This window comes from Apteryx rowi, unplaced genomic scaffold, assembly GCF_003343035.1.
Source record: "Apteryx rowi isolate R43461 unplaced genomic scaffold, aptRow1 scaffold_458, whole genome shotgun sequence".
Classification (NCBI taxonomy): Eukaryota; Metazoa; Chordata; class Aves; order Apterygiformes; family Apterygidae; genus Apteryx; species Apteryx rowi.
The window spans coordinates 192,391-202,876 of record NW_020450714.1 but is presented as its reverse complement, the minus strand read 5'-3'; the positions used below and the strand labels follow the sequence as shown (position 1 = coordinate 202,876).

At 37.7% G+C, this 10,486-nt stretch overlaps 1 protein-coding gene across 2 annotated transcripts in view; it reads left to right on the top strand.

Moving 5' to 3' along the window:
• The window catches only part of TERT (telomerase reverse transcriptase), a 38,592-nt gene that overhangs the window by 3,990 nt on the left and 24,116 nt on the right, over positions 1 to 10,486 (top strand). For both annotated transcript variants that reach the window (XM_026077570.1, XM_026077571.1), the window contains exons 3-5: positions 2,151 to 2,346; positions 6,697 to 6,886; positions 10,152 to 10,334. In XM_026077570.1, coding sequence (XP_025933355.1) covers positions 2,151 to 2,346; positions 6,697 to 6,886; positions 10,152 to 10,334 — 569 coding nt within the window. The remainder of the gene's footprint in view (positions 1 to 2,150; positions 2,347 to 6,696; positions 6,887 to 10,151; positions 10,335 to 10,486) is intronic.

Below are 10,486 nucleotides of genomic sequence, written 5' to 3'. Positions count from 1 at the left end.
AAGAGACTTGTGTGCCCTGGGATGTATGAAGTAGAGGGGGTTGCCCACCATCTCCTTCCCTGAGAATGGGAGACCCTTGCTAATGGGAACTACTTCAGGCCAAATAGTTGTTGATGTGGAGTGGTCTGGAGTACTCAGGGGCTGAAAGCTGGCTTTAAGGAAGACAGGAACATCAGCTGGTTGCTCCAAGCTCCATGTAAATCCCTTCTGTTTAAGGATCACTTTAAGAAAACTTAATTTTAGGCTGAAGCTGTTCTGTGCTTGATTGCTGTGGGATCTAATGCAAATAGTAATTTTTGTGTGCTTCCATTTGCCATCTATAAAACTTCTTTCCATGGTATATTTGCAGTATTTATTCGCACCTGGTAATATACTTGGATCCCACAATAATGTGAGCTGAAACTTGCATTCCTTTTTAAAAGGTGTGGTGGGGTTCTAAAATTACTTCATGTTCTGTGTAACATAGGAGGAAAATAAAAAGCCTGAGATCTGAGAACTGATGTCAAAAATAGGGGAGATGCACCTGCATAAGAAACTGTTAATTCTAGCAAAGATAGTGCCTCTTTATTCAGAAACTTTGGCTGAAAAAATATACTTAAATACTCAGTGTTTTGAAAAGCATTTTTAAATATAATTTGGTTCACAGTAATTTGAAATGTAAGTATTATTTTACTCTCTGGACTTATTCCAAGAAAACTGAAACATAGGCTTAATTTTAATTTTCATAAAACCACTCTTTTGTGCTTGAATTCTAAAATGTGTTTAAATGCTTTAATGTATTGTAGGGTGTTGTTTGTTTGTTTGTTTGTTTTTCTCCAAGAGTAGCAGTTGCTTTGTGTGCATCCCCTGAACTCTAGGCAGGATTCATTCCATTACAATGTTATTTACATCTGTTGTCAAGAAAATAGAAAAATAATGACAGTGTTCAAGGACAGCTGTTTAATATGCTGTTTTGTGTATTTTACTGCCAGTGTATTATGACTGTTCACTTGCAGAATTTTCTAATAGTCACTGGATTTTGCATCGGTGGTTTCCGCTGACATGGTTTCCACTGACATGAAAACTGTTTCTGTATGGTAGTTGCTTTCAAGAACAACCCTGCTCCTCCCCCCCCACCTTTTTTCTTTGGTGCTGTGCATACATGAAAGTGTCTGCCTCGAAGAGCACAAAAACCAAACAGCAGAGACCTGGAAACCAATTTTCATTTTATAAGTTTCAGTCTTTTTCAGCCTCAATTCTCATGTGTCAAAATTGAGCTGTGTTTAACATGTTTGTATAATAATCTTCAATAAGATGTATTACACATCATCATTCTGTAGAATTTCTTAAATTATCCTATTATATTTTCCTGAATTCTACTTTCAGATTTAATTAGGAGAGTACTTTGAAAGGTTACAAAAATTCAGTATTGTAGGCAAAGGGGGAACAAACCCTGTCCTGTCTGCCGTTTTAGACATCCCCCAAAAATATATGCAGGCTTAAATTTGACAATAGCTAGAAAAGCTCAGGGTTCATACTTATTGTGCAATCTAAATATTATAAGGGCTGATTGACTTAGAGTGATTTTTGACTGCAGCAGTAAGTTTTATATAGGATGTTTGAAATAAGCAGAGTCTAACCTTGAAATTTTTTTTATGTAAATCAGGAAATCTGAATATCATTTTCCTCATCAAGTCAGTTCAGTTCTATTATTATTTTTACAATATACCTAAGAATTTTCATTCTTTGACTTTTAAATAAAGTGTTATGCTCTAATAGACTCTTATCTCCCAATTTTCTATAACCTGTGGAACATTTTACCTTTCCCTTCACAATAATCGTGCCATTGCGTATTAAAGATCTTGCACAGTCAACTTTGGAAGAAGAAAGTAAGTCTTTGGGCCAGCAATTGCATATATTGTTATCCTGTGTACCAGTTTGTCACTACAACTTTGTTTCCATCTATGTACTTTAAGCTTTGGTAAAATTAATTAATGCCAGTGAAAATTTGGAGTTGCATCTGTGCAATTGTTTGTATTTTCTTTCTTTCTATTAACATCAAGCTAAGAGAAGAGTATATGTGTGCTTTCTTGTTTGTTCTGTTTTTTTTTTTTTTTCCTAACACAAATAGTTGATACTTACTATAACTACATTTGAATTGTTTATTGAAGGTGATCACTTTGTTCCTGCCTATGAACATTGTTTCCGTGAAGACCTTTTGGCTAAATTCCTATACTGGCTGATGGATACCTATGTTGTTGAGTTGCTCAGATCATTTTTCTATATCACCGAGACCATGTTCCAGAAAAACATGCTTTTCTACTACCGAAAGCTTATTTGGGGCAAGTTACAGAACATTGGAATTAGGTAACAATAGAAAGCTAATCAAACATTAATGAAAATATGGAAATCTCATGTCTTGCAGTGTAAACTTATAATTCTGCTTTCATTTGTTGCCCATTCATCCTCTTTTTTCATTTACTTAATTTTCCAAAAGTAAATGTGACTGTACTATGCTAGACTTGTAAATTCAGAAATGTTTTGTGTGAGAAAACTGATTCAAATGTTGATTTCTTTGATAATAATCAACTTTTGAGATAATATTCATTATGAGGAGGATTTTGTTTTGGTGAGTCAAACTTGCACCTTTTAATAATGAATGAAACATGGTGGAAAAATCCCAACGTAACCTTGGGAAAGCTAATTTTAAAAATTACTCAGCTCTCTTTAGCAGTTCTAACTTCAAAAGTTTGAACTTTGAGTTCAGAGAGTAGGTCTGTATAGCTTTTAGTTATTTTGTTGTGTGGGTTTTTTGTGTTTGTGGGTTTTTTTTTCCTTAGTAAGATTAAGGGATTTAAAAGCTGCAGCACTTTTTTTTTAATGCAGCTGTGAAACTCCATGCTGCTTGTTCGTTCTTAAAAATGCTTGTATGAATTTAAGTTGGGACATTATTTAGGATAAAATTATAAGTGATTAAGTGAGAAAATAAGAAAAATCTGAAGGGAGTTTTAATGAACAATATTGCACCAACGTCTCCTTAGTTCATCCCTTTTGGGTTATCAGTATAAACTGTTGGTGTCCAGGAAACTCTTATAACTGTAAAAAAAAGATCATATTTGTTTTGTTTTAATTGCCATTTTTTATATAGTGAAATTCTTGCATTTACAGTGGTCTGTTGGTCTACAATGTTGTATGTGTGAGTTGTTTTTTTTCACTGCCCTGAGCTTAACATTGGTAACTTCTTCAAAGCAGCTGTTGTGCCTATGTGTTTATTAATGGGGCCTTAGTCCAGAATACGCAGTAAAAATAGTGGTGGCATATTGTCTGTCTTGTGTTTAAACTAACAGCCTTAGTGTTGTAATTAGCATTTTATGCAATGTTACTGTACTTCAAGAGCTAACATACTCTTCTTTATTTTGCCTGAAGTATCATCAAATACTAAATTTTACATATTAGAGATAATACTGCCTTTAATGGGGTGTATGCTTAAAAGAAAATAAGTATTTTTTTGTTCTCAGCCCTTTTCTCCCCTATTCCCAGTTTGTCCCCCAAAAAACATTTAAGGACAGAGTGGTCTGCACTTAAAAGGCCCTAATCTGGGCTGATCCCATGTCTTCCTGTTTCCTCCTCACTTACTTTCCCACCATACAGGAAGCACCTTCTCACCTTTGGCTCAGGAAGTCCCTGAACTGCAGATGACTGGAAACTGGGGGAGCATCCCAAAGAAGTACTGCTGAGTGCTTTCCCCAGGCATGCTAAAAGGACAGGGTGTTAGCTGTTGGCTATAGGATATGTGGCTATATGGACTTTTAGTCCGACCCCAGTAGGTGCTCTTAAACTTCATTCATGAGGTTAGGGTTTTCAGCACTTTGCTTTTTACTGTGTGCTGTGTAACATGAGGTCTCCTACTAATTCTGCTCACTACATTCATGCAGGTGGCAAGCTGCCTGTTCCACATGGTAGGAGAGAAAGTGGGGCTAGAGGTGATGGGAAACAGCTATTTAGGGCTGCCTGTGCTGCCTTGGCCACATCTAGACTCCCCAGGCACCATCCCCTCTTCATTTTCAGGCATTGGTGAATCAGTGCCCAGGCAGTTGAGCTGTTTCCAATTTCCGTGTAGGAAGAAGTCTCAGGTGTTGCCCTAATGGCTGTTCTGTGACTGCCGTGGTTCTCCTCCCTCCCTCCTCAGCTGGAGGTGTTCATAGTGATTGCTTTGAGCTGGCTCACAGGAAGGCATTTACAGCCAAGCATAGCCACTGATGCCTTTCCAGTTCTTTTGCATCTGCCTTTGGGGGTGGGAGAATGGATGAAAGAACTGGACTGGATGGATCTGGACTTTATTTATGTCTTTGCACTACATTGTCCTTAGGAGTAACTGTCTATCCTAACGGGCCAGCCATATGAGCAGATCTTCCTGTGCAAAATCCCACTCATGGACCACAATTCAGAGAGGGGACTCAAATCTGTAATTTGTCATGCTGTATTTGTGAGAGTGCACTAGTCATTTTGCACACAGAAAAAACTTTCTGACTACTAATTTTTGAAGATGTATCAAACTTTATACCCCAAGTTAAAAACAGTACTTATTCTCTATTAAGAAAAATTCAGTATTTCGTGATACAGTTGCTTCAAGTGACCTGGCCCATAGAATGCAAAATTATTTTTTAAAAGCAATGTACCCAACTTCATGGTAACAGCACCTGTGTGTGTTTTTTTTGTTTGCTTGCTTGTTTGTTTGTTTGTTTTACAAGGACCAAACCCTCCCTACTCTTGTTACACACAGTGGCTGCCTAGGATTGAAAATACTGCAGGAGTTATGAGTCTCCTACATTATTGATGATATTTTGTCACCCTACAATGTAGGAGATTCAAAGACAGCCCAACTATGCACTTAAATCCTCCACATTCGAGTATGCAACAGGGCTGTGAGTGTACAAATGAAAGTAGGATGGTTCAACAACTACTAGATCAGTGAATGTTCAAAGTCATCAGCCCTGCTGTAAATGACATGAAATATGCAATGATTGTTGCTGCAGGCAAAATGACATCAGATTCCACAACAGGCCTGAGGAAGTAATGATGAAGGTCTGCTGATAGTCAGCCTCTCTATTCACTTTTAGAGGAAGTCAGAGGCCCCCCCCCCCGCCCCTTTCTCTCATGTCTTAAATACAAATTCCAAAGGGATGGACATTTGATCATTTAGTTGTTTCTATTGAACTGGAGTGATTTGTTTAATTTTAGGGATCCAGCTAATACTGTAGTGCATGCAGAATTTTTCTAGGTACCAGAAAGAAACCAAGTCAAATAAGTGATCTCTAGCTATGAAAAAGTCATCTTCTGTCCCTTCTGCTGTACTTTGGGCTACGTCTGTCATGGGAATATAGTGCCTAAGTTTAAATGTAAATCCTGAAAATATTTGCTCAGTAGTAGCTCAACTTGGAGAGCCTGGATGCCTAGATGCCTTCCAGTTGGCATGCCCTGTGTCACTCAGGCCTTGACAGTCCCAAGATGCTGAATCATTAGTTCAAACGTGAGTTGTATGACCTAAGATAAGTATTTATGTGCCTATTTTGTCTGTAAGCTTGACCTCTTAGATGTCTCCTAGAACATGCTTATCAGGTTTGTACCATCCATCCTTTTCCTTCTGTGATAGTGGGGCCTCCTTTTGCTAAACCAAGCCATTGGTGTGGGGGGGATCTGAAAAATCTGAATGAAAATTTGCGTTCAGATCCCTTTTTCTAAGGCAATTTGAATCATCTCATTTCTCAGGGGAGTATCCCAACCACTAGGCTGTAGGGCTTTCTGGAACAATAGCTTTTGTCCTTCTAAACAATACCAGCAGTTCAGAAGATGGGTCCAGGTCTGCCGTGTTGCAGATAGGGTGCTCTAACAATAAGGTATTAAGTAAAAGCAAAGCCTTTTTGCACCACCTCCTTCCCCCACTTCATTGAATTAATCTGGACTAGGTCAAACTGAACAGTAATCCCTGAGGGGGTGTCTGTGAGGTGGAAACATAGCTCCTGGTAAAATAGACATAGGGAACTTGGAATCTGTGCCTTAGAAGCCATCCCTTTTCATTGTTTTCTATTGTTTACTTTAGCTGACTGCTGCTCATCAGGCTGGATCTTTTCAATCCTGTTACTGGATACCTAAATGCCCTCCTCACCTCATATACATACCCTAGTTTCTCAGTTCACTATGATTTCTAATAGGTAGCAGAGCCCCTGAATGTTTGGATGGAGGGGGAACTACCCATTAGTGTATAAATCCTTCCCTGAATCTTTCCTAATGTAGTTTTCAGAAAGTCCTATCCAACTAAGTACGTATCTTGTAAGCCTCTGAAACCATGAAAAATATCTAAGTTCCCATTGTTTTGAATTAAAAATATCTACATTAACACAAATGAAAATGTAACTACAGATTAGCTAAGTACATTTGAAAATTGTGAAATACTTTATCTTAATTTGCACAGCATCAAGCAGAAATATATGCTACTTCATTATTTCATTACATTTTCATTAAGATACTGTGGAGTTTTTCTGAAATTCACAGATTTCCATTTGGTACCTTGGATTGAACATTGATATGATGTCAATTTCTGCAGTAGCATTTGTAATTATCTTAGTAAACTATTTGGCTCCAGTTATCATAAAGAAATGAAATATTTGTAACCTGCTTCATTTTCTATTGTTTCCTCTCTATGTATTTATATTTTAGAAACCATTTCGCCAAAGTACATCTACGTGCTTTATCTTCAGAGGAGATTGAAGCTATCCATCAAAAAAAAAATGTTCCTATGGCATCAAAGCTCCGGTTCATTCCCAAACCAAATGGGTTAAGACCCATAGTAAAAGTGAGCGGTGTTGTTGAAGCAAGAGCATTCAGCAAGGAAAGCAGAGAAAAGAAGGTTTTTATTTTCTTTGTTGTTTTATGGATTTGATCTGGGCAGCTAATATGAGGATGAGTGGGTTTCTTTTTTTATATGTTATGTAGTACTGGTTAAAGTGATGAACTGGAATCTTCAAATCAGAATGAATGGACCATTGTAACTTAGCTTAGTTTCTTCCTTCTCCATGCTTAATTATCGTTAGCCTCCAATTACAGAATTGCAGTTTTGTTTGCAAGCCTGTCTTAAGAAATGAGTTTCACATGATGACACAGTCATGTTTTCTTCCGCTCCCCTTTTCATCCCCTTTCCTTGCCTTACTAACATTGTCGGAGTGTGTTTGACTCTGGCCATCCATGGGGATAGAAGTTTGGAAATCTCAAAGGCATTAAGTACTCAGTATTCAGTACTAATGTGCTGTATATGTTTGGCTCACCAGAGGGTGAGGGACAGATGACTCTAGCCCATTGGGATTTACAAGAGTACTTGATCGGCTAGTTGGCTATTATGCCAGGTCAACSCAGGGTGTCCATCCCTGTTAGCAGGTCAAGCAACAGTGAGTTGGGTGTGTTACAGGAGAAGGTCTAGAAAGGACAAGGAAGCTAGGTGAAATAGAGTAGAGAGGTTGGAAGGAAGCTGGTAATTACTGCAGCATGGGAACAGACAGAACCACACAGTTCACAGAATAATCGATTTAAAAGACCAGTTAACCACAAGACATAGTGGGAACCAAATTCCAGTATTTCCCATGACTAAATTAATTTCTTTTCCTTAAGACTGCATCCCGTTCAATAGACAAGATGAAGTGTTCCCCAAATGGGTGAACATTGGTTCAATGGCTTCTTAGTACTCATAGTTCAGTGTGATCTCAGACCCTATTTACCGGACATCATCCAAAAGCTGCTCTGAAGTGTTACTTTCTTCAGTCTTTCTATGGCAATCATACTGTTGGATTTGAAAGTATGCACACAGTCATTTTGGAAATAGCTGCAGTGCTTTAAAGGTGTTTTTGCTCCTGTAATAGATCTGGCATAAAGCATGAATGCACTGAAGAAGATGAAGGTTCGAAGTCAGCAGTGTTAGTGGTTTCTGCTAACCTGCTGCACAGGAGCTGAGAGGGAATATCTGTGCCTGCTTAAAGGTGGGAGCAATGGGCTCCTGTTGGAGAGTGCTGACAAGCAACTGAGCACAGTGAAGTCTTTTATTATAGTTATTATGAAAAGACCTCATCTGTCTAAACTAGGAGAGCATCACAAAACATAGCTAATGATTTTCATAAATTCCATGAAAGACAAGGTAGTAGTGTTACATCTCTTCTCAGACAGTAGACTGAGACAGAGAAAAGTGTGTTGTGCAAAACAATCACTTTATTCATTATGGAAGTGTCGCTACTCAGCTTGTTTCTGCCATTGCCTTTTATCATCCAGCCTGTTCCAGTTTTTCATCCTGAGCCATATCTAGCTTGTCTCTGCTCTCCAGTTTCCTCCTAGCATTTAAATCATAGGAGGAAAGCTATCTTCCTGTTCTGTATGTCTGACAACATTTCAGGTTTTGGAATTTGGAAGTCAATCTGGAATTTTGGGAGTAGTCGTGGCTGGCTTCTGTAGCTCTACAGTGGAATGTATCCAGATGAACAGCCAAAGATAAATCTCCCCAGAATCCAGCTAACTGATTTATGATTCATGGGCAAGTCAAGCTTTGCTCCAAAAAAAGTGGTGGAATGAATCCAGTTCTGTGAGTTTATCTTCAAATCAGCATAGATTTTGTTGTATTTTAAAGATCTGTATATTTGTTTGGCATCCTTCTTATCTTTTCATTTGGACCAGTATTATTTCTTTCCCCCCCTCCCTTTTTTTTTTCTAGTGCAAAGTCCAAAGCACTGTGAGGGAGGTGGTTCTTAAAAATCTGATTTGTTTGTGCATTTATAGATTTTTACTACATTCTACAAAGATTCCAGCAGATCCTTAAATTTTGCAAAAATGTTCTTAGCCCTGTGGATTAGACCTGTTCTGAGGAACTAGTAAGAGGCTGGAGGGAATTCCTTTCACCATTCAAACAAGGAGCTATTGTGAATACTGCACATCCAGGTCTCTCTTTTTTGGCTTAGTTCAAACCAATCTTTGAGCTCTGAAGCCTCAATTGCTATGCTTTTATTGATTCCGCCTGCTAACATCCTTATGGCTATCAGCTTTTGTGAAAAGAAATAATTTGATATTAAAGGAACCATCCTGGGATATTTAAGAAGGAAAGAAGGAACTTTTCTGCTGACCATTATTTTGATTTTCCTGCTTCTTTTCATGTTCGTGAGCTACATTTTCCTTTTGGATTGTGTTTCTTAAGAACTGGGCCTATACCAGCAAGGACATCACAGGAGTAGTGGTCAGGAAAGTGTCTTAATTTTCATAAATCTTTGTTATATAAACTGGTCAAAAATGCTTTGCAATATCAACCAATCGATTAACAAAACTTCTTACCTTGTGTAAAATAGTGAAGTTGGATCATGTTGTTTTACAGGCAGTGGTACTCTAAAATTTTTGATGTGCTTGAGTTTTGCCAGCTTTTCATTGAAAGCTGTAGTTGATTTTTAAGTGCAAAAATAAATGTCCTCAGATGAACTAGAATGCTTCCAAAGTTAGCAATTTCAGTTCATCCATATCATGATCACAATACTGCCGTTGAGAGTAAGAAATCTCTTATGTTCCATGTATACGTTTTGGAGGATTTCTTCAAAATTCTAAACTGGTTGACGCATATCTCAAGTTTGCCTTTTCATCTTTCTTTTATAGCCCCATCTGGCAGTTTTTTCCTTAAGGTATTGACAGAGCAACATCTAGCTAATCAAGCTGCAAGACTTCACTTCTGCTGTACTTTACTATCCCCATAGCTGAGAGTTAAATGTTTGCAAAAGTACCTGCATGTGATCCAGAGGCTCAGCTGACAACACGTGGTTTTAGCCTAAGAAAAGTTACCTTGTAATTGGTGATGGTTTTATTTGCTGAAGTCCATCTATTAATGTCCTTAACTATCACTCCTTGATTTCAACGAGTTAAACACAGAACAAACATTTTCTCTGGGATTTAAATATACTAAAAAATCTCTGAGGCTTTTTGTCACTTCCATGTAGTTATTGGAGCTATACTCAGGCTTTCTGAAAGCTGTAGATGACCAAAAAATATAGTAAATATACAAAGTGCATCTCAGATTTCATCCAAACGTAAAATCTCTGTATTGTGCAGAATTTAATATTTTTCAGCATACTTTGGGTGGTTCTCTTCGGTCTCTTTAGGTTCATCACTACAATACTCAACTAAAAAATCTATTTAGTGTGTTAAATTACGAACGGACTATAAACACCAGTTTCCTGGGCTCATCAGTGTTTGGGAAAGATGATATCTTCAAGATATGGAAGAAGTTTGTTACAAAGGTTCTTGAATCAGGTGGTGAAATTCCTCATTTCTATTATGTCAAGGTATGCTTGCTTGCGTGTGGGTTTTTTTGTTTGTTTTTTTGTTTGTTTGTGTTTTCTTCCCTATGTTCACAAGTTCATTTGAAGAATTAGTTTGAGGATATTTTCATAGCTGTGAGCTAAGTGCTTTTTTTTTTTTTTTTTTCAAGTTTTTT